General features: G+C 42.6%; 1 protein-coding gene across 2 annotated transcripts in view; it reads left to right on the top strand.

Annotated features, from left to right (window-relative positions):
• LOC127569055 (dedicator of cytokinesis protein 2-like) overlaps window positions 1–24863 on the top strand; it is a 528829-nt gene that overhangs the window by 66553 nt on the left and 437413 nt on the right. For both annotated transcript variants that reach the window (XM_052013336.1, XM_052013337.1), the window contains exons 6-10: window positions 7549–7697; window positions 14812–14947; window positions 16576–16730; window positions 17872–17953; window positions 21513–21648. In XM_052013336.1, the coding sequence (XP_051869296.1) occupies window positions 7549–7697; window positions 14812–14947; window positions 16576–16730; window positions 17872–17953; window positions 21513–21648 (658 nt within the window). The remainder of the gene's footprint in view (window positions 1–7548; window positions 7698–14811; window positions 14948–16575; window positions 16731–17871; window positions 17954–21512; window positions 21649–24863) is intronic.

The raw sequence follows: 24863 nt of genomic DNA, 5'->3' as shown, positions 1-24863 counted from the left end.
ATGGCTGTCAGTTCAGGCTGGGTATGTCTGCCAGTCCCAGACAAAAACAAAAGAACCATAGAACAATACAGCACAATACAGGCCCTTAGGCCCACCATGTTGTGCCGACCTTTAAACCACGCCTAAGACTATCTAACCCCTTCCTCCCATATATCCTCCTATTTTAAATTCCTCCATATGCTTATCTAACAATCCCTTCAACTTGACCAACGTATCAGCCTCCACCACTACCCCAGGCAGTGCATTCCATGCACCAACCACTCTCTGGGTGAAAAACCTCCCTCTGATATCTCCTTTAAACTTCACACTCATTACTTTAAAGCCATGTCCTCTTGTATTGAGCATTGGTGCCCTGGGAAAGAGGCACTGGCTGTATCTATTCCTCTTAATATTTTGTACACCTCTATCATGTCTCCTCTCATCCTCCTTCTCTCCAAAGAGTAAAGCCCTAGCTCCCTTAGTCTCTCTTCATAATCCATACTCTCTAAACCAGGCAGCGTCCTGGTAAATCTCCTCTGCACCCTTTCCAATGCCTCCACATCCTTCCTATAATGAGATGACCAGAACTGGACACAGAGCTCTGTGTGGTCTAACCAGAGTTTTGTAGAGCTGCATCATTACCTTGCGGCTCTTAAACTCGATCCCACGTCTTATGAATACTAACATCCCATGAGCTTTATTAACTACCCTATCCACCTGTGAGGCAACTTTCAGGGATCTGTGGATATGAACACCCAGATCCCTCTGGTTCTCCACACTACCCAGAATCCTACCATTAACTTTGTACTCCACCTTGGAGTTTGTCCTTCCAAAGTGTACCACCTCACACTTCTCCAGATTGAACTCCATCTGCCACTTCTCAGCCCAGCTCTGCATCCTATCAATGTCCCTCTGCAATCTTCGACAGTCCTCCACACTATCCACAACACTACTGACCTTTGTGTCATCTGCAAACTTGCCAACCCACCTTTCTACCCCCTCATCCAAGTCATTAATAAAAATCACGAAAAGTAGAGGTCCCAGAACCAATCCTTGTGGGTCACCGCTAGTCACAGCCCTCCAATCTGAATGCACTCCCTCCACCACAACCCTCTGCTTTCTACAGGCAAGCCAATTCTGAATCCACACATCCAAGCTTCCCTGGATCCCATGCCCTCTGACCTTCTGAAGAAGCTTGCCATGTGGAACCTTGTCAAAAATGCATTACTAAAATCCATGTAGACCACATCTTCTGCACTACCCTCATCAATCTTCCTGGTCACCTCCTCAAAGAACCCTATCAGGCTTGTGAGACATGATCTTTCCTTCACAAAGCCATGCTGGCTGTCCCTAATCAGTCCATGATTCTCTAAATGCTCATGGAGAGAAGAAGGGAGTCAAAAACAAATAAACTGAGCTAAGATCACCAACAGGTAGTTGATCTGGATAGAGAAATCAAATTACCTGTAGTTGTAGAATTCAACATTGAATCTAGAAAGCTGCAACATTGACCAAGTGGAAGATGAGGTGATGTTCCCCAAGCTTGCATTGGTCTCATTGTGACAATGTAGGAAGCCACAGACCTACAGGTCAGAGTGGGATTGGGATGGGGAATTAAAGTGGTCAGCAATGGGAAGCTCTGAGTCACCCCTGAGAACTGAACACAGCTGTTCCACAATGCCGTCCCCAATCTGTGTTTGGAAGGATACATTTCTTCAGGTATGGAGACTAAAATAGTGAACTGTATTCTAAGTGTGATCAAACCAAAGGATTGTACAGGTGCAAGACGACTTTCTTACTGTTGCAATCCAATCCTCTTGCAATAAAGACCAACATACCACTTGCCTTCTGAATTGTTTGTGGTGCCTATATTTTGCACTTTGTAAACAGCACACCTTTATCACTCTGTACAAAAACAGAGGAGGAAGACATGCCCGGAAATGTGCTAGTTTCTCACAAGTTGAAAAATATATTTTTTAAAGTCTTCCCACCAAAGTGGATAATATTGCATTTCCCCACATTATACCCCATCTGCCACTCTCTCATTCACTTAACCCAGCTGTGTTCCTTTGCAAACACTTTGTCTGCTCCTCACAGCTGCTTTCCCACTTAATTTGTCTCATTAGCAAATCTGAACACAAAGCACTCTTTATTTTCATGTGGGTCATTAATCTAGATTGTAAATCCAGTTGAGGACCCATTACTGATCCCTTGGACACCTCTCCTTTTCTTCTGGCTCAGTGAAGGAATTCCTTCATTTACAAGGGAGAGAGGGAGTTGTTCACCCTTGTTGACCGGCCTTAATCTGGCAAGAATGGAACAGAAGCTCCGCAGCTCAAACCCAGGTTCAAATTCAGTCATAAATAAAAACAGGAAATGTTGGAAATACACATTAGGTTGGACAACATCTGGGGAAAAGATAGTGGTTAATAATTCAGGCCCAGGACCCTGCATCAGAACCCAGAAAGAGAGAAAAACAACTTAGTTTTCCGTAGCAGAGAAGGCAGGGAATGGATGAGTTGAACAGACAGAATATCCCTGACAGGGTGAGACCATATGGGTTAGTAGGGGGCAGTTGGAAATACATTATGCTTAAAGTTCAGTAAGAGCACCACTGACAGGTGGATTTAATTTGCATGAATGCACTGCCTGCATCTGACTGGCTCTTCGGCTGGTGAAAAAATAAGCTGGTGGCCATAAACTCCATGTTTCTGAGAAAGAAGATTAGTTAAAATTGACCCAGAATCTATTCCAAGTATTTACTGAATCTTAAATGTACTGGATGGAGTATCAGAGAGACCATCCATGCTGGATATAGATTATTGATAATCATGAGGTACATGCTGGGCACAAAAGACAGATCAACTTCAACTTTGTAAATTAAGATAAAATTATGAGGAGGATCGAGTTAAATATTGATTTTCATCTTTAGTCTCTGTTGAGAATTAAATAATTATGAGTTTGTTTTACCACAATGCTGATATTATCTTAACCTCAGAAAACTACACACAGAAAACATTAAGGAACACAAATGTGACCCATTGCCCTGGATGGTTATAACCTAGGCATAAGTGAAGTGGTGAATACTTGCCCCTCAGACATTGGCAGGTGTGTTTCAGAATGTACTGTGCATCGTGAGTAAACGTTCAGTTGTGAAGCCAGTGATTACAGCCTTTTCCACAGCTGGTTTGCCAAATCCCAGGACATTTATATCAATTAAGAGTTTGCAGACTTGCTTTGCAGTGGCATCCATTGTGATTAGTTATTAGTCTGTAGAAGCCAATTTTTCTGCAATTCATTTTTTTGGGATGTAAGTGTCACTGACAAGCCCACTATTTAGTGCCCATCCCTAAATGCTCTTGAAGGTGGTGGTGAGCCATCTTCTTGAAGCACTGCTGTCCTTCTGGAGAGACTTTCAGGATGTAGTCCAATGAAGATGCAGGAACTGCGATATATTTCCAAGTCAAAATGGTGTGTTCCTTGGATGGGAACTTGCAGGTGGTGGTGCTCCCTTGTACCTGCTACCCTTGACATTTTTTGTTGCAGAGGACATGAGTTTGGAGGTGACAAATAAGTGCAGAGTACTTTGGAGCGGGGATATTCTGCAACCATTATTCGCTAGTGGCAGAGGGATTGAATATTTAGGATTGTAGATTGGGTGCCAATTACCTGGGCTACTTATGACATTCTTCAGTGTTGTTGGGGTGATACTCCCCCAGGCAAGTGGACAGCATGCCATCAAAGTTTGGACTTGTGCCTTGTAGATGTTGCAAAGAATTGTGTGGTACCACAAGGTAAGTCACTCACCAGAGTGACAGTATTTATGGAGTTGATCCAGCCGAGTTTCTGTTCAATGCTGATTTCCCAGGATGTTGATGTTGGGGATTCATCAATGTCAAGTGGGAGTGGTCAGACTCCCTTTTGTTGGAAATACTGATTGACTTTTGTATGGCATGAATGATGATTATTTCTTGCCATTTAAGAGCCCATGGCCTGAATGGTGACAAGGTCTTGCTGGGTGTAGGCGTGGACTGCTTCACTAGTTGATGAATTGCAAATGGAATTGAACATTGTGCAACCATCAGCAAACATCCCCATTTCTAACCTTATGATGGAAGGAAGATTCTTGATGAAGCTGTTGAAGATTGAGCTTGGAACACATGCACCATGGGACACTTGTGGTGGGCTCCTGTGGCTGCGAAAATTGACCTCCAAGAACCACAACCGTTTGCCTTTATGCAAGGTATGACTCCAACATTGGAGTGTTCCCTTTTGGTGCTCATTGATTTCAGTTTAACCAGGGCCTCTTTATACCACACTTTACGTCAAGGACAATCATTCTTGCCTCATGTCTAGAATTCAGGTCTTTGGTCCAAGTTTGGACCAAGGCTGTGATAAACTCTTGAATTTAAACTGGGATTCAGTAATTAGGTTATTGGTGAGCAAGTTCCACTTCATTGCACTTTCAATGACTTATTTTATCACTTTGTTGATGATTGAGAGTGGATTCATTAGCTGGTAACTTGCCAGATTTTGGATGTGCTGCTTTCTGTAAAGTGAGGGAAAAGCTAGGCCATGAGATTACAGATTGTGAGAGTGCAATATTTCTGCGGCTGATCATCCACAGTGCCTCAAAGATGCTCATTTTTGAGCTGCGAGATCAGTTCTGAGTCCATCCCAATTCTCATGACTGCAGTACCACACATGACAGGTGCTCTCCTCAGTGTGAAGACTGTCTCCAAAATGACCATGTGGTGGTCACTTCTACCAATGGTGTCATGGAAGATGGTTGTCGGAAATTAGCTGTTCCTGAACCTGGTGATGTAGGACTTAAGGCTTCTGTACCTCCTGCCTTATAGTAGCAATGAGAAGAGGGCATGACCTGGATGGTGGGGATCATTGATGATAGATGCCACCTTCTTGAGGTGATGGGCATTGAAATCCCCATCCAGACCCCTATTCTTGCTTGCTACTTGTTTCATGTATTATAAGCATGGAGGAGCACTGATTCATTAGCTGGGGCAGAACAGGCAATGTTGATGCCATGAAAGTTGAAGGCTCTGCAGTCAGTGTTCTTTTAAGATTTTGTTAACCAGCAAAGGCAAATATATCTTTCTCATATTTTTTTCCAAATAGGGAACTTGGTGCTGTTTGGGGTGAGGTTTATATTGTAGAACCACCATGCTGGAAATTGAGACACAATGGATTCTGCAGACGCTGGAATCTGGAGCAACACACACAAAATTCTGGAGGAACTCAGCAGGTCAGGCAGCATCTATGGAGGGAAATAAACAGTTGACATTTTAGGTTGAGTGTCCTGATGAAGGGTCTGGATCCGAAACTCTTTATTTCCCTCCATAGATGCTGCCTGATCTGCTGAGTTCCTCCAGCATTTTGTGTGTGATGCTGGAAACTGAATTGAGTTGACAGCCTCATTTTCCATTAATTTCCTCCAAGGCAGCTTCATTTTAGAGCAATCTATATTTTTTTAATAACTTATCTGATTTAAAGTTCTAAATTTGCAAAGAATGAGATCAGTAGTGACACCTTTTGAAATCCACACAGTATTCTCATTACAACCTACTCCACTGACACAGCACCAGACAACAAATTATATTTTACACACAATTTAAAATATTAATGCCTAGGAATTGGATTTTGACCCTTTTTGTTGTGGTATATGAGAGATGTAAAGCCATTCGGCGAAAAAGATGTCAGCATCAGTGGTTAAAAATGTGTGCTAAAGTGGACCTGCAGTGCTTGTAACAGAACCAGACTCAATTCAACACATATTCCAAGAGTTTGTTCCAATCCTCTAATCAACCCTTAAAGGAACAAAACCAAGGGCTGACCTGAAGGATACAGAGGATGCAGCGGAGAGCAGGGGAGCCTCTAGGTTTAGTGAGAGAGACCTGGACATTCTCATTATTGAGATAAATACCTGATAAGTTAATAAAATATAAATTGCACAAAGATTAAGCTGTCTGAAGGAGATTAATGGAAAATGAGACTGTCCACTTCAACTCAATTCCAACATGGTGGTTGTACATATAAGCCACACCCCAAACAGTACCAAGTTCCCTATATGAGAAAAGTCAAGTCAAAGTTGAGTTTATTCTCATTTGTACAAGTATATGTGTGCACAGGTACAATAAAAATCTTGCTTGCAGCAGCATCACAGGCACATAGCATCATATAAGCAGCATTCACAAGAAAAATATAAATTAAACATAAATTATACACAACTTTAACAAGAAAGAACACAATTAGAACAAAAAACAAAGTCCATTTTAGTACAAAGTGGTCAAGGTGATCATAGTGTTGCTAAACTGTAGTGATTAGGGTTCTGCCAGTTGGTTCAAGAACTGAACGGTTGAAGGAAGTAGGGAAGATATATTTCCTTTGTCATTAATGATCTGTTAACAAAATCTTAAAAGAACACTGACTTCCTGGCTAAACGTCACCATTTGCTGTTCTCCCCAGCTGATGAATGAGTGCTCCTCCATGCTTGCTATACATAGAACAAGTAGCCAGGATATAGAATAGAGTCTGGATGGGAATTTCAATGCCCATCACCAAGGGGTGCCAGGGGTGTTTGGGGTGGAGGATTTTTTTTTGGTGTGGGGCAGAAAAGAGCTGCCCTATGCACCATAAGAAGAGCCTCACAGGAGGTGTTTCCACCTGTACCCTCAGGTGTGAAAATCTTGCAAGTTTATAATTGGTTTTCAACATTACAGACAAAGCGCCACCTCATGGAGATATCCATGGCAACCTTCTGCCACGGCTACCTGCTCTCACCCCTTTTTTTCCCACCAAGAATGGAGTAAATTGCAAGTATGTAGAACTGGTTGAGTGTGATTGGTCCTTTAAATTAGGTTGTTTCTGAGTCTTTACCATTAGTAAGAGCTGGTTGAGGGTAACAGCTGACATTTTTTGGACCAACATGATATAAAATTTCACAGATGATCATTTGTGAGACTTTCCCACCAGAAAGATGCAATGGGGAATATGAAAATTTCATTGAGGAATGAGGACTTGGTGTTAGCAACAGATGCTAAGGGACCCTGGAATACACTCAAAATTGTTTCACTCTATGTTGAGGTGATTTTCAGCAGCAGAAGATTTTTCTTTTGGAACTGGAAACAGACCCATCAAATATAGAGTCTCGTCTAAGACTCCGGATTGCCAGTCCTCTGACATAACCACGATATTATTTCATTACAATTACCACCAATCCAGTAACAGAATACTAGTGAGACACAAGAGACTCCAGATGCTGGAATCTGAAGCAACACACAAAATGCTCGTTGAACTCAACAGGTCAGGCAATATCTGTGGAGGGAAATGGACAGTCGACGTTTCAGGTCAAGACCCTTCACTTGGACGCGAGCCCTATTCAGCACTCCCATTCATACAGACCACAGAAAGGCTGGGATGAACAATGGAGATATGTCATTGGCAGAGCTTTATTGAGGTTTGATCACAGATACGTTGTTGGGGCAGGATGATACATCACCAGGTTTCACTCTCAGATGACACTGATTAATCAATACTTTTCCCCTAATTCAGGCTGGTAAGAAGAACAGGTTCAAGCAAGTCCGCACTATGATGTTCGACTTGATGGAATGGCGATCACAGCTGCTCTCGGGGACACTGCCAAAGGATGAACTGAAGGAACTGAAGCAGAAAGTCACTTCCAGAATAGATTATGGGAATAGGTATGCAAAAGGAATCTCACTAACAACAGGACTTTACCCCACTCCTCCCCCACTTTTCTCTCTCCCCCCTCTCTTTCTCTTTCCCCTCACTCTCTGTTTCCCTCTCTCTACCTCTTTCTCTCTCTCTCCCACTCTCCCCTCACTCTCTGTCTCCCCCACTCCCCGCTCACTTTCTCCCACCCTCTCTCTCTGCTCATTCCCTCTCTCTCCCCCCACACACTCTCACTCCCCCATAAACTCTCTCTCCCTCCCACTCCCTCTTTCCCACCTCCCCCTCCCCCCTCTCTCTGTAGCTCTCTCTCACCCTCTCTCTCACAGCTGCACTCTCCTCTCTCTTCTCTCTCTCTCCCTCGCTCTCTCTCACAGCCACGCTCCTCACTCTCTCTCTCTCTGTCTCTCTCTCTCTCACTCCCCCCACCTTTAGAATTAAGCAGACTTGCCCCCTCTTGGTCTATTGGATGGGGTGGATTTAAGCAATACAATACAGCAGGGACTCTGGTAATGGCCAGTGCAAATCTTCAGTCTTGCCCTTCCAGATTCAAAGCAAGACGTTAACGGAACATGCCCAGATGTAAATATCAGAAAACCTTCCCACAAGTTTATAATCCTATTTCCTTGAATTTGTTCTGTGTTTTAATAATATACCCACAGTAAAACAATGCAAGCAGTCTTTTCTATTTGCAAGCACTTTATTTCAATGCTTAGTTGCAGAATTCCTAAAAAAAAAGCTGCAAAAGCAACCTCAGAGGATTCCCACCAGTCCTTTAAAGTGAAGCAGAAATTCACCGGTACTTCTCCCAATCTCGTGCACTACAGTCAGTGCTCCTCTACACTGGGGAAATCAAGTGCAGATTGGGTGATCCCTCTTGCAGAACTCCTCCATTCAATCTATAAGGGTGACCCTGAGCTGCCAGTTGCCTATCATTTTGACTCTCCTTCTCAGTTCCTCTCTGACCGGTCTTTGGCCTCTTACCCTGTTCCTGTAAAGCCCAATGTTAGCTTGTGGTGAAGCATCTCATTTTCCAACTAGGCACATTACAGTCCTTTTTACTCAACACTGAATTCATCAATAGCTGAATGAACAGTCATCATCTTTTATTTATTATTCCACTGCTTCCCAGTCTGCGGGGTATTTCCAGCATTTATTTTCTTTGATTTTCAGCAACTGTAATGTTTTGTATCTTCCTGTTCCAGCCCTCTCCGTGATTCTGATTCATCTCCTTCCATTTACAATTGCTTCAATCAATTGGGGTTAACAAGCCTTCCCCACCCTCTCTCAGCCAGCACCACCCCCCACCTGTATCAGTCAGTCTTTCCTGGTCTCCACCCCATCACAGACGTTCCCTCTGTTCTCTCCATCCTCTCCATTCTCTACGACTTAAAACGTGTTTCCTTTCTAACTTTTCCTAGTTCTGATTCACAGAGTCATGGAGTAATATAGCATGGAAACAGGCCCTTCGGCCCAACTGCTCTATGCCAACCAAGATGCTCTTCTAAGCTAGTCCCATTTGCCTGTGTTTGGCCCATATCTCTCAACCTTTCCGATCCATGTACCTGTCCAAGTGTCTTTTAACTGTTGTTATTGTACCTCCTTCAACCACCTCCTCTGGCACCTCGTTCCATACACCCACCACCCTCTGTGTGAAGAAATTTCCCCTCAGTTCCCTTTTACATCCTTCCCCTCTCACCTTAAACCTATGCCCACTTGTTTTTGATTCCCTTGCCCTGGGAAAAAGACTATGCACGTTCACCTTATCTATGCCCCTCATGATTTTATACACCTCTAGAATGTCACCCCTCAGTCCCCTATGCTTCAAGGAATAAAATCCTAGCCTGCCCAACCTCTCCTAATGATTAACTGATTCTCTCTCTACAGATGTTGCCTGACGTTCTGAATATTTCCAGCATTTTTTGCTTTTATTTTAAAATAGGTTCTAATCTGCACTGACTTTGGCTGCTCAGTCCCTTAACCTCTCCAACAACTTTCCTTCATCTCTGGTCAATGCTCCTCTCATACTCTCCTTCAAATGACCATTTGTAGTCTTTTCCCAATTACTTTGGCTAAATCTGGTGAGGTCATTAGAAACAGTAAGAGAATTGAACAATGGAGTACACGCAAGGCCCTATGGTCCACCTCTCCCGTGTCCTTATGTTGCCAAGACTCAGATCCTAAACTCCATACCTTCCTCAGTCGACCTTTCCTGAGATACTGCACAGGATTTATTAACCCAGACTGTCATCAGAAGTCCCAATGATCAAACAGATTCTATAAACTGCCCAAGAAACCAGCCATTTGAGTTAGTCAATAAAGGAACAGAATCCTTTGAATGATGTTGAGAAATCATGGAAGCATATCCTTTGGGCTGACAAAATATTTTAATTCTGTGTCTGATGTACTTAGAGGAAGCAAGCCCTTAGCTCAAACCCTACCATCCAGTTCTTTAATAAGTTAGCTTAAAGGGGGGAAAATAAATATATAATTCAGTTTTGAGAGACTTTTAGAACTTCTTTAGTCTGCAGTGTTTACAAAGATCAAATAAGTATTGGTTTCTCTCTTACCAGATCGAGGAAGTTCCAGCTTTTGACTGTGTTGTGTTACAAATCTCACCCAAGGGTGAGATATTGAACTCCTTGTCCAAGACACTGCTCTGGACCGACGGAATCTGCAGACAGTGATAAACACAGCCCGGTCCATTATAGGCTCATCGTTTCCTTCCATCCAGTCCATCTTCACAGTGCATTGCATCAGGAAGGCTAGTAGTATCATCAAAGATGCCTACCACCCTGGCCATTCCCTTTCTTCTCTTCTACCTTCTGGGAGTTGATACAGGAGCTTGAAAGCCTGGACGACCAGACTTAAGAACAGCTTCTTTCTCAATGCTCTCAGACTTCTGGACCAATCACCTCTTTCATACCACTTACCCGGTGGCACTGCCACGTTATCAAACCCTTAATTCTACCTCTTCCATTATTGTCACTTGAGCATTTCTCTCTGCACTACCTCAGTTTGCACTGCTGTACTTTGCACCATTCTGTTGTTTTTGTGCTTGTCATTGTACTGTATGTATTGTTGAATTTATTATTACCATATATACTGTTTACTCTGTGAACTTCACATGTGCAAGGGATTTCATTGCATCCTGGTGTATATGATAATAAACTAATTAACTCAAAACTACAAACTAATAAACCAAACTGAGGGAAGGAAAGAACATTTGGGCTTGTGACTAAAACCTTCCCTGAACAGCTTGATGTGGCAACTTAGATACTGATGGTTTACCTCTGGTTCCTAGATTCAACGTCAGCCCAGACTGACAGGAATGAAAGTCTTTTTCAGGGTCTCACATGCAGTAACTTCAAGAACACAAGAAAACAGGAGCAGGAGTAGGCCACTCAGCCCCTCAGGCCTGTCCTGTCATTCAGTATGATCACCACCAATCTGCCCTGGCTTCATTCACTCTCCTTAACCAGTTCCACTCAATCCTGAACTTACAAAAATTTATCTACCTCTTTTTTAAATATCTCCGTTAATCTAGCCTCTGAAACCCTCAGCAGTAGAGAATTCCAGTGATTCACCGCCTGCTATCAGAAGAAGTTCCCATGTACTTCAGTTTTAAATGACCACCCCCTTATCTTGTAGCTATGTCCCCTTGATCAAGGTTCTCCCACCAGTGAAAGCATCTCAACATGTACCCTGTCATGTCCCCTTAAGATCTTATATGTTTGAATAAGATCACCCTTCATTCTTCCAAACTCCAAAGAATGTGGATCCAATTCATTTAGCTATAAGTGATCAGACAACCCTCTCAGCCTAGGAATTAGCCTTGTGAATCTCTTTTGGACACTAGTATATCCTTTCTTAAATAAGAGGACCAAAACTGTACGCAGTATTCCAGGTGTGGCCTCACCAACACCCTGTACAACTGTAGCAATACTTCTCCATTTCTAAATTCTAACCCCACTGCAATAGAGGCCAATATGTCATTTGCCTTCTTAGCTACTTGCTGCAGCAGCCTGCTAAGTTGTCTCCGATTCAGGCACAAGTACACCTTGATCCATCTATACTCCACTCACTTGCAGTTTGATAATAGTCCGCCTCAGTGCATGACCTCACACTTTCCCACATTAAACTCCACTTGTCAAGTTTTCTCCCCGTCGTTTAGTTTATCTATATCCTGTTGCGGAGCCCTAATATCCCCATTACAGCATGCCCCCCCACATATTTTCATGTCATTTGCAAACCTGGATATGTTACACACTGCCCCTCCTCCTGGGGCAGTGAGCAACTGAGAATCAAGAACTGATCCCTGGGGCATCCCACGAATTACAACCTCCCAGGCCGAAAAGGATCCATTTATTCCAACTCTCTGTCTTCATTGTGAATTGAGCTCCAACACAGTGTAGTCTACAAGACTAAACACTCTAGAACATAGAACATGGAACATTACAGCACAGTACAGGCCCTTCAGTCCATGATGTTGTGCCAACCTTTTAACTTACTCCAAGATCAACCTAACCATTTCTTCCCACATACCCCTCCATTTTTCTATCATCATTGTGCCTATCTAAGAGTCTCTTAAATGTCCCTAATGTTTCTATCCCTACCAGCACTCCTGGTAGCATGTTGCATGCACCAACCACTCTCTGTGTAAAAAACTTGTCTCTGATATTCCCCCTGTACTTTCCTCCAATCATCATAAAATTATGCCCCCTCGTGTTAGTCATTTCCGCCCTGGGGATAAGTCTCTGTCCACTCGATCTATGCCTCCTGTCATCTTGTACACCTCTATCAGGTCACCTCTCATTTTCCTTTGCTCCAAAGAGAAAAGCCCTAGCTCACTCAACCTATCTTCATAAGACATGCTCTCCAATCCAGGCAGCATCCTGGTAAATCTCCTCTGTACCATCTCTAAAGCTTCCACATCCTTTCTATAGTGAGGTGACCAGAACTGAACACAATATTCTAAGTGTGGTCTAACCAGAGTTTTATAGAGCTACAACATTACCTCGCGGCTCTTGAACTCAATACCCCGAGTAATGAAGGCCAATACACCATATATCTTCTTAACAACCCTAGCAAATTGTGCAGCAACTTTGAGGGATCTATGGACTTGGACCCTAAGATTCCTTTGTTCCTCCACACTGCTAAGAATCTTGCCATTAACCTTGTATTCTGCCTTTAAATTCAATCTTCCACAGTGAATCACGTCACACTTTTCCAGGTTGAACACCATCTGCCACTTTTCAGCCCAGCTTTGCATCCTATCAATGTCCTGTTGTAACCTTCAACAACCTTCTACACTATCCATACCACCACCAACCTTCATGTCAGCTGCAAACTTACTAACCCACCCTTCCACTTCCTCATCTAAGTTATTTATAAAAATCACAAAGAGTAGGGGTCCCAGAACAGATCCTGCGGAACACCACTGGTCACCGACCTCCAGGCAGAATACGCTCCATCTACGACCACCGTCTGCCTTCTATGGGCAAGCCAATTCCAAATCCACACAGCCAAGTTTCCCTAGATCCCATGTCTCCCAACCTTCTGAATGAGCCGATCATGGGGAACCATATCAAATGCCTTACTAAACTTCATATACACCACATCCACTGCTCTATCTTCATCAATGTGTTTTGTCACAGCCTCAAAGAATTCAATCAGGCTCGTGAGGCATGACCTGCCCTTTAAAAAGCCATGCTGACTATCCCTAATCAGACTATGCTTCTCCAAATGCCCATAAATCCTGGCTACAAGAATCTTCACCAGTAATTTGCCCACCACTGAAGTCAGACTCACTGGTCTGTAATTCCCAGGGTTACCCCTATTCCCTTTCTTGAGCTAAAGAATAACATTTGCCACCCTCCAATCATTTGGTACTACTCCTGTGGCCAGTGAGGATGCAAAGATCATCACCAAGGGCTCAGAAATCTCTTCCCTCACTTCCTGTAGTATCCTGGGATATATCCTGTCCGGCCCCGGAGACTTATCTATCCCAAATCTAGGTTAGCAACAAAGCCCACAGATCCCAGAATAACTGCTGTGAAGCTTATGCTGAGGCATAATGTTGGCACAGAGTAGTTGGATTTATTCTGGTCCTGACTGCTGGTTGCCCCATTACAGGACAGATGTGAAGGCTTTGGGGAGGGTGTAGAAGAGGTTTACCATGATGCTGCCTGGATTAGAGGCTATGAGCTATAAGGACAGATTGGAAAAATTTGGGTTGTTTTCTCTGGAATGTCAGAGGCTGAGGGGAGACCTGATAGAAGCTTATAAAATTATGAGAGACATAAATAGTGTAGGCAGTCAGAAAATTTGTGCCAGGGTAGAAATGCCAAATGCTGGAGGATATGCATTTAAGGTGAGAGGGGGAAAGTTTAAAGGAGAAGTGTGGGGTAAGTTTTTTACTAGGATGTGCCTGGAAGAGGGTGCCAGGAGTAGTGGTGGAAGCAGATATGATAGTGGCGTTTAAGATGCTTTTAGACAGACACATGAATATGTGGGGAATGGAGGGATGTGGAACATGCACAGGCAGAAGAGATTTTGTTTAATTTGGTATTGTGTTCGGCACAGAATCGTGGGCTGAAGGGCCTATTCCTGTGCTGTTCTAAGTTCTAATTATCTGCAATATGCATGGGCATTCCTCACTTCCTGCGGCAAAGTGAGGAACACCCATGGCGAAGGGTACCTTTCCCCGGACTTTAGCTTCATAAACATCAAGTGAAATGAAAAAAGTCAGTGTCTCTATTTGTAATTTGTGCTGACCACTCCTGTCTCCCACAAGTTCACCTGCTGAGCAAGCTCTCAGTTCCCACCAAAAGCCATGCCACCAATCCCCACTCACCTATTCATCTCGGTACCTCACACAACCAGGAGAAACCTTGTTTGACACCTATAGCAACGGCCATGTGTAAAACAGTGAAATGAAAGGAAAAACATTGAAGTAACAGTTGATTTTCTGTCTTATTAACAATGTAGAATCATATAGTGCAGAAACAGGCCCTTCAGCCCACCATGCCCATGCTGACCGTTGTACTCATCTATACTACTCCCATGTCCTTGCATTTGATGCATAGCCTTCTACATCTTAACGACCGTTTATTGTCTGTGCAGGATACTTGAACTTGACCTTGTGGTCAGAGATGAGAATGGCAATATTATGGACCCGGACAAGACGAGTGTCATCAGCCTATTCCACGCCCATGAGCAGGCCACAAAGCAAATCACCGAGCGGATAAAGGAAGAAATGGTATTAATAATTTTCTACGGGTGATGTATGGTGCAACTCTGGGTAGACACGATAGTCAATGGAAATTCTGCTGGAGTTTACACAGACCATCATGTCTATCTCTGGGTGATGTACAAAAGGCTTTCAGCCAGTGAACCTCATTGAGGTCTTGGGTTGCCCCACTGTTGAATTGTCTCACTAGAAGAGAGTGAGTGGCAGCTCTCTTGCATGGGCTAGTGGACAATCCTTTCACTGACTGCTTCAACACACTTGTTGGAATCTGCTAATGAGTTGAAGTAAATTCTTCTAGAGACTAAAGAAAATTGAAATAATTAGAGATTAAGTTTCATAAATTATACTCTTCATAACAGAGTAAAAGTCTTGTGCCTGACACAAACTTCCTCCTTATTTCACTGGCTTTTTGGTCCTCTTGCACTTTCACAATCGCACTTGGTTGGTTTGCTGAAGTTTCAGCTTTGCTCTCTTCTCACATGAGCTGCAGGGATTGGTCTTGTACCCTCCATGTTCATTAGGAGGTGCATATATTGGTGGGTGCTCCTGGCAGCTACCCATTGCAACACAACTGTATCACAGGAAAGAATCCCAACTGTTCTTGGCGGACTTTAGATGTGTTTCCTTTAAGGTAGTCAAGGGCAAATACAGATGCAATTACTTGAAAAACTTGAATGAAGATCTATTTCCCTCTAAACTGTTGACAAAATTCTCTTTAATCCAGCAGGTGTCTTCCCACTAATGCTGCGAATGTGTAACAGTACACTTCCATCCTCCAGCTTCAGCTTAGCTGGGAACTGCTCTTGTACCTGAATCATAAGGCTCTGGATCCAATTCCCAGTCCAAAGGTTTGAACACAGAATCTAGGATTCAGTATCTGTGTGATCAATGAGATCCTGTAAGGCCATCCTTACCCTTTTTCTTTGGTCACCAAAAACAAGAGTCCACAAATACTTCAGCAGCACGAGGAGAAACATTCATGCCACATGAGGGATTCTCTGTCATTCAATTCTTCACATTCTTCCAAAAAAAATTATATTAAAACCTCTTCTGCTGTTTCTGGAAAACCAAGCCCTGAGATTTAATCTATATAGAGCAGTGGAGGGAGAAACTGTGTGTTTGGGAAGGATTGGGTGGATGACAATTGGGTGGAAAAGATGACAAAATGGAACAATAACTAGGAGACACAAGAGGCTGCAGATGCTGGAATCTGGAACAAATAAAAAAACTGCTGGAGGAACTAAACTGGTTAGGCAGCATCTGTGGAGGCAAAGGGAGAGTCGATGTTTCAGGTCAAGACTCCAGGGTCTCAGCTGGAAACATTGACTATCCCTTTGCCTCCACAGATGCTGCCTGACTCACTGAGTTCCTCCGGCAGTTTGTTTTTTGCTTTGGAACGTAACCACTTTGGTCAGAGGTAGTGGAGGCTAAATGTTTTTGTGAAGGATCAAACGGAGCTAGGGTCATGTTGGGAAGGGAGGAGTGGAGTGGGAGTCAAATCAACCACAGTGTATGAACTTTTGAGTGGCCGTTTAAGGAGTCATGACCCCAGATCTGACTGCTTCCTCAGTCTAAAGTCAATCCGAAGAAAAATTCAAGGGAATAAAAAACACATTTCCTGTCCTTCTTTTCCACAGTCTCAGACCCAAACTGACAGCTGCACCTTTGCCCGTATGGCATCATCCCCAACTCACGGCCTGTATGTGTTTGTACGAAACTTTGTGTGTCGAATAGGAGAGGATTCTGAACTCTTCATGGCTTTGTACGATCCACAGAAACAGTCAATCATCAGGTGAGTCTACAAACAACTGAACAGGAGCTTTTCTTTGCGTACTTCTTATTCCTAGTCACACAGCTTCTGGTATACTACTTACCCACTGAAATTAACTCAATAAAATTCTTTACTTTGGATAATTACCAAGTAAGTTAATGCAAAATAGTGATGAGAGGATGAAGTTTTCAGGCTAAACTCTAAGAAAATCTTCTCTAGGTGCATGTGTGTCTTAGAGTCACAGAGTTGTACAACACAGAAAAGGGTCCTTTGGCCCATCACATCCATGCCAACCTTTTTGTCTATCAACACCAATCCCACGTGCCCACATTAGGTCTGTATCCTTCTATGCCGTACTAATTTAAATGTCTCTTTAAATGTGTCTTAAACATGGTAATTCTACCTGTTTCCATCACCTCTTCTGGCAGTGCGTTCCAGATATCACTCACTCTCTGGGTAAAAAACTTGCCCCTCAGATCCCCTTTGAAACTCCTTCTCCTCACCTTAAACCTATGTCTTCTTATTTTTAATACCGATAGCACGGGAAAAAGATCTTGACATTCTATCCTATCTATGCCTCTATAATTGTACCTACCTTCACCAGGCCATCCCTCAGCCTCCTTTGCTCTAGGGAAAGCCAGCCCAACCTGTTCAGACTCTCTCCAAAATAAAGCCCTCCAATCCAAGCAACGTCCTGATGATTCTCCTCTGCACTCTCTCCAGCACAATCACATCCTTCCTTCCTGATGAAGCTGCCTTGTGGTTCCAGTAGTCTGTCTCTTGTACTGGGCTGCTGATAACTCTGGGGATAATGGGGATAGGGATAATTGGAGGAGAAAACAAAACATTAGAATGGGACCTATATCAGAGACACTGGTGATGAGTGTAAGAGTGGAGACGGTTGTATTTTTCTAAACTGTGTGCACATAAGCAGGGTCATTAAGAGAGGGGATGATTTTTAATTGTGTGTGATTTGTTTCTCACTTGAAAAATACATTAACAATAATCATTCATTGAGATACACAGGCACAAGTATCAGATAAGTGTGCAACCAGCTCATTGCTTGAAACAGACAAAAGGCAGCTGGAATACAACACATGCATCATCCTCAGGACTTAAGCTTTACTAAATTGGCCTTGTTTCACTTCTCCCTCTCTTCCAGTGAGAATTACTTAGTGCGATGGGGAAGTAAAGGACTGCCAAAAGAAATTGACATGTTGAACAATCTGAAAGTGGTGTTCACTGTAAGTATTAAAATGTATATTGGAGCAATATGGTTGTTCTTTAAGGAGAGGCTCAACTAAGAAGCCAGAGGAAGGAAATGATTGGTGAACTGATGGATATTTAGAAGCTTTGTCTGTTGGCTTTGAATTAGGGCATTATATATCATGATACCAAATCATCAAGTATAGAGATATATTTTTGCATTCATGTTAGGATCTAGGTATTGTCCACAATGTCAGCATTTATTGCCCATCCCTAATCGCCCTAGAGAAGTTCATGGTTAGTCCCTTCTTGAACTGCTGTAGTCTGCTCGAAGTTCTCCCATGTTTCTGCTGTGAGATGTACGCCCAGCGACGATGAGAGACCAGTGAAACGTTTCCAACTCAGACCGTGCCTGACTTGTAGAGGAACCTGTAGGCAGTGCTGTTCCCATGCATCTGCAGCCCTGAGTAGTAGGGATCACGGGTTTGGGAGGTGCTGCAGGAGCAGCCTGGCTCAGTAACTGCTGTGAATTTTGTAGCTGGTACATACAGCAGCCACTGTGTGCTGGTGATGGAGGGAATGAATGTTAATTTCCTGTCTATGATGAGGTGAGTGACTTCAGCCAAGACAATGGTTGGAACACCAAAATCAACTTCAGTGACCTTGGCTGAGGAAACAAGAGAGCTCTGACCGTTCCCTGCTTCTAATTACCATCCATTGGCCCTTTTGGAAATTGGGTGAGATGGAATGCCAGTTCTCGATGGATGGCATGGTCTTGTGACATTCGTTGCAATTGATCAGGAACGGTAAATAATTAGAGGGCTCCCATCAGCCTCAGAACCATGCCAAATAAGAATTGGCATCTGCAGAAAAGAGGTAATTATAATAATCAACCTATCATAATACTACACAGCAGCTGATCCTGAGATTTTAACAGTTGTGATGAACTCACTTTAATAACTTCTGTGAAAGGCCTGTTAACAAGCAGGTGATTTACTTAACAAACTGTAGATTAGTAAGGTCACTTTATATTAGATGTTCTTCGCTTCCTCCCAAACCCAGGACCTTTAACATCCAGAAGGATAAGAACAACAGGGGCATGGGAATCCCAAGTTCCTTTCCATGGTGTGCAACAGCATGACCTGGAAATAAAACTTTATTTCTTCCATGTTACTCCGCACCACTACCTTCGTCAATGAGAGTGGAACAGTGGTGCAGTTAATAGAGCTGCTGCCTCGTATATCCAGTGATCCCGGTGTGATCCTGACCTCTGGCACTATCTGTGTGCTTGCAAGTTCTCCTTGTGACCATGTGGGTTTCCTCTGGATGCTCTGGTTTCCCTCCCACATCCCAAAGATGTGCTGGTCGGTCGGTTAATTGGCTGCTGTAAATTGTCCATAGCGTTTTGGTGAGTGTCAGAATCTGGAGTTGATGGGAATATAGAGAGAATAGGTTACATGGAAAAGTAGTAGGGGGGTGGGAAGTGCAGAGGGATTGCTGTGTGAGCTGGCTTCCCTCTGTGTTATAAGGAAATATGGTTCAAGAAGACTGAGCACCACCACCTTTTCCAGGACAAGCAGAGATGGGCAGTAATGAATTTGAAATAAAACAAAGCTCAAAGAAAGGCAAATCTATTGGTCACCAACAACAACTCGTAAACTTGAAACGAAACATGCCCTGCTGAGACTTCCTAATTTTATTCAATCACTTGTGGGACATGAGGGTCACTGGAAAGACTGGCATTCACTGCCAGTCACTGAATGCACTGAAGAAGATAGTGATGAACCTTCAACTTGAACTGCTGCTGTCTATGGTGTAGTGTTCCCACATAGTCCTCTTCAGCTGAGAATCCCGGGATTACACAGTAAAGGGTTGGGAATATATTTCTAGGTTTTGTGTTGTGTAACTGGGAGGAGAACTTAGAGATGATGGAACAAGTGCTACACTGGTAATTCTAGTTAATAGAAATTGCTCCCTGGTTCTGAAAGTATATTAAGATTACTGAACAGATCATAATGCGATTAACCCAGTAACAATATAGTTCCAAGTCAGGATGCTGTTTGACTTGAAGGGGACATTGCAGGTGGTGGCATTTCTATGTCATTGCAACCATCAATAGCATCTTCCCAATACAATAATGCTCACAGGACAAAATGTGTGTTTTGGATTTTTTAAATATCTGTTTTATTGTTAAATTATTAGTCAAGGTTCATAAAATTGATACCAAGAGTTTACGAGCTGCTGCAAGGAGACCTTCCTGAGTTCCTACAGTGCCTTTTGTAGTTTGTGTGGATTGCAGTCAGGGTACACTGGTGGTGAGGGAATGAATGTTTAAGCTGGTGTCAATCAAGAGGACTGCTTTGTCCTGGATGCTATTAAACTTCCTGGGTATATTCCATCTGACTCCTGACTTTTAAATTTTAAATTTAATTTACAGTGTGGTAACAGGCCCTTCCGGCCCAACGAGTCCACGCTGCCCATTTTTTTTAAACCCATATTAACCTACCCGTACGTCTTTAGAATGTGGGAGGAAACCGGAGCACCCGGAGGAAACCCACACAGACACGGGAGAACGTACAAACTCCTTACAGACAGCGACGGGAATCGAACCCCGATTGCTGGCACTGTAATAGTGTCGCTCTAACTGCTATCTTGTATTTTGTAAATAGTGGAAAGACTTTAGGAAGTCAAAAGATAAAGGTCATTCACGACAAAATAGCCAGTATCTGAATTGGTCACAGCCAGAATATTTAGACAGGTCAACACTGACCCACCATTAGAAATTATCATCTGTCTGAATGTCAAGAGGAAGTGGTTAGACTGTCTCTTGCTGCAGTTGGCCATTGCTTTGCACCTGTGAGTTGTGAATGTAATTTGACCAAACCTGAATATAGTTTCAATTTTGCTTCAAGTGGAAGAAGGCTGCTTCATTGTATAAGGAGGTGTGAATGGAACTAAACATGCTGCAATCAACAGCAAATATACCCACAACCAATTTTATGAGAGAAGGAAAATCATTGATGAAGCAACTGAAGATGTTTGCATCCAGGACCTGCAGCTGTGTTCTGGGACTGAGATCGTTAACCTCGAACATGACAACCATCTCTGTTTTTACTGTGTTTGGTTGCAGATAGTCGAGCAATTTTCTCTTGATTCCCATTCACTCTGTTTGTGCTGCTTGTTGCCAATTGCTGCCTTGAATTCATGAATAGTCATTAGTGCCTCACCTTTATAATGAAATTCTTTTGCCCATGTTTGGACCATTATTGCAATATGACTCAAGTGTGGTGGAATCTTCCGTCATTGCTTGGAGAATTACTGCTTCAACTGCACTCTCAAGAAGTCCAATAACATCCAAGACAAAGCAGATTTCTTAATTGGCACCATCTTAAATCTTCATTCCTAGCAGAGCCTAAACAATGAATAAGTATTGGTAAGCAAGTGCAGCTTTGTGACACTCTTGATGACATCTGGGAATTATGCTCTTAAGTGTTATTGTACTAATTATTGTACATAATCTTGCTTCTTTTTTTTAATTCCATTGTGTAAATATCAAAATATAATTTTAAATTAATGTTCTTCAAATTATTTCTGTAGGATCTAGGAAACAAGGATTTGAATCGGGATAAAATTTATCTGATTTGCCAAATAGTTCGAGTTGGGAAGATGGACCTGAAGGAAACAACCCAGAAGAAATGCACTCAAGGGTTAAGACGGCCCTTTGGAGTGGCAGGTAATCAGTGACTACACTACATATTGTGTTCCAGTATTGCTGGCTGGAAATATGACAAAGCAGTCAGTATGATTTATTGTGACTGAAACACTGCTTAGCAGAAATAAGATGTGTGAGAGAATATAAGAATCAGACTTTGAACTGCAAAAAACTATTGATAATATGGTTCTAAAGAGATAATTCATCTGTGAGTGGCAGCTTAAACCAGGCTTGGGGGTTCAAAGCAGACTCATGGAAAACAATTAAATCTCTGATGAATTTTTCTGAAAGAAAGATGTGGATTTGTCTGTCTGATGAAAGCTCAATGTGAGGAATGTTGGTGTTGAGCAAGATAATGCATTGTAATTCAGGAATCGAGGATTACTGGCAAGCATCCCAGCTAGGATTGTTACCTTTGAACCTCCACGACAAGTGCCTAGGAATTCAATAGCATAACCATATCTTTTTCTTCACCATTACGGGTTGAAAAGAATTTCATTTTTCAGTTTGAAACATGATAATGACCATTTCTTGCTTATTTCATATTACTCCAAAATTTTGACCAGGCATTTCCTGTCATCTTGTGACCTTGATGCAGCTTCCATGTCATTAGGATGATGTTGTTCCCCAAGCAACCCCCTCTTTGGAACATTGCCAGGCAACTTGGACCACACTTTCCTGGAGGCAAATCCACTGGACGCTCCCTGGAAAACGTGGCTTTCACTGGTTTGCTGCATAGTATTTATAAGCATTCTTGAGTCTTACCTTCAAAACTGAAATGACCTCCAATTTCCCTCATCTCCAAGGCAAGCACCAATCTCCCAACCTGCATACACCTCACGATGACCTGCAATTTTACAGGATGTTTGCTGCTGATCTTGATTGCCCTGATTCCTCAAAAATGTTCTGACTCCTGTTGATTTCCCCAGGAATTGTTCCAGCCTCTTCTTCCCCCTGAACAAGGAATGTGCCAGTGTTTCCCACTCACCCCAGAAAACATCCCCAGCAAGAGCTCCCCTCCCATCACCTCCACCCAGCCCCCCCCCCCCCCCCCCCCCCCCGCCACCTCCTGATCACAACCTGCCACCCAGTTGCTTGTCTCTGATGCTCTCTACCTCTAATCTGGTGAGTGACCAATTCCCAAGCCTGGCCTTGGGAAGGCAGGGCTGGGTGGCGTATTGTTCCCTGAGAAAATGTGCAGTACTAAGTCTACTGTGATTGAAGCCTTGAGTGCAACAGAAGTCAATGACCACAACACGTACTGGCACACTGCACCTATGTCATACTAATACAAATTAATGGGTACATTTGAAGTTCAAGGCTTACAAAGCTGAGCCCAAAACTCTGAAGAACATCTGCTGCAGAACCAGTGTGATAATTTTTACATTCCTTGCATATGTTGCTCAACATCTATATGTCTATGTGTGAGGTTTGACTTACTTATTACTACACAGAAGGAGGCTACTTGGCTCATTAGCTACCAACTGAGAGATCTGTCTCTTCATTCCAATTTCCCCAATTTATTCTCTCTCACATGCCCATCAACTGCCTTTTAGTTGATTTACCACATACTGACACTAAGGGGTAACTTCAAGTAACCAATGAACCCACCATCATGTCCTTGGGGCAGTGGAGGAAATCAGAGAACCTGGCAGAAACCCATACAGTCACAGGGAGAACAAATTCCACACTGACAGCACCAGAGGTCAGGACTAAGTCTGGAGCTGTGAGGCAGCTGATTAACTGCTGCACCACCTTGCCGGTTGCATGTTGTAGGTATGCTTATATTAAGAAATGAATGGAGACGAAATTCAAATCAGGTAAAGATCTTCATTCCACTTGTCTGGCCTATAATGTGTCCTAGGAATTTAAATGCCATAGTATAGATTCCCCTGAGACTCTGAAGGAACATTTGATGAACAAAGCTATTTAGAGCTGGTTTCAGATTGGATTTCTTTTTTGAATAGGAAGGAATTTCATTGTCCTTCCAGCCTTCCAGACATTAGCCTGTAGTTGGTGTTTTCGTGAGAATTCTTAATTGGTTAGCTTGATCCAATATTTCACAAGTGTAGCTGGATTATAAAAGAAATGAATCTGATGGAATGATTTTTTTCTGTCACTCCATTCTAATCTCTGTTCCACTATTTTTACTTTGTAACTCTGGAACAGAAGAAGTAGCAGGACTTACACATTATGGCAATAGTGAGTTAATAGTTACGTCACTAAGATCCTTCTTTTATATAAGTTTGCATCGCCTGTGTGTTAAAACTGAATCTATCCATTGGATAAAAAGCCAATGTGCTTTGCAATTGGCTCATTAAATCAATAAATATTACATTTTATACTTCTGTCCCTGAGTAGATCGCTTACAAAATGATTCCTAAATTATAATTGTCCTGTCACTTATACTTTTCAGTGTGTTTTACAAACAGACCTTGCACAGATCTTACTCTGAGCAACATATCAACAAGCTCATGATAAGCAACTAAAAAATTGATATTAAGTATAACTACTTCAAATTAATCTAATGGTGGCTCAAGGGAACACAGATCTGAATTGGTAATAATCAAGATTAACACTAATACTACCAAGATCTACACATAAAGAATGATCAGCTCAGCTGATTAAATTGACCTGTTGGGCAATGGATCTGAATAGATTAGAAGCAGAATATTTGCATTGTTTTGGGGGATGAAAGATACTTCTGGAGAGATGAATAATGGTCAGGGATTTGGACATCAGTATTTACTTCATGATTTAATGAAGTGACAAGATTTCAAATGAGCATTGCATTGCTGAGTTGTGGATTTTTCTAAAACCTTTCCTAAGTAACCTTCCATGCAATACTACCCAAATGAGGTTCTACATGGACTTACAATGTAATATGTCAATATTCTGTTTAAAATGCTACTGCCCACTACCTCGACATGGAAAATCTACTGCCCCATTACCAAGCCTCTGCTGCTTCTACTGCCACAATATAATGTTATTGCTTCTGATTTTCTCTTCCAAGCTGCAATAAATTGCAATTTTCAACATTATATTTCATTTACAGTCTTTTGCCCCATTACACAGTAGATGTAAAACTTCCTGAAAAATAGAACTGTGTCCTCCATCATTACTACACTCTGCATTCTAGTAGCTTGCTAGAATATAAGTTTTTGCCCATCAAGATTCTTCTAATGCCAATGCATTTAATTTCAGTGCATTATAAAGTTGCAAAATACGGAGAGTGG

This window comes from Pristis pectinata, chromosome 4, assembly GCF_009764475.1.
Source record: "Pristis pectinata isolate sPriPec2 chromosome 4, sPriPec2.1.pri, whole genome shotgun sequence".
NCBI classification, from domain to species: Eukaryota; Metazoa; Chordata; class Chondrichthyes; order Rhinopristiformes; family Pristidae; genus Pristis; species Pristis pectinata.
This window is presented reverse-complemented; position numbering and strand designations above follow the sequence as displayed.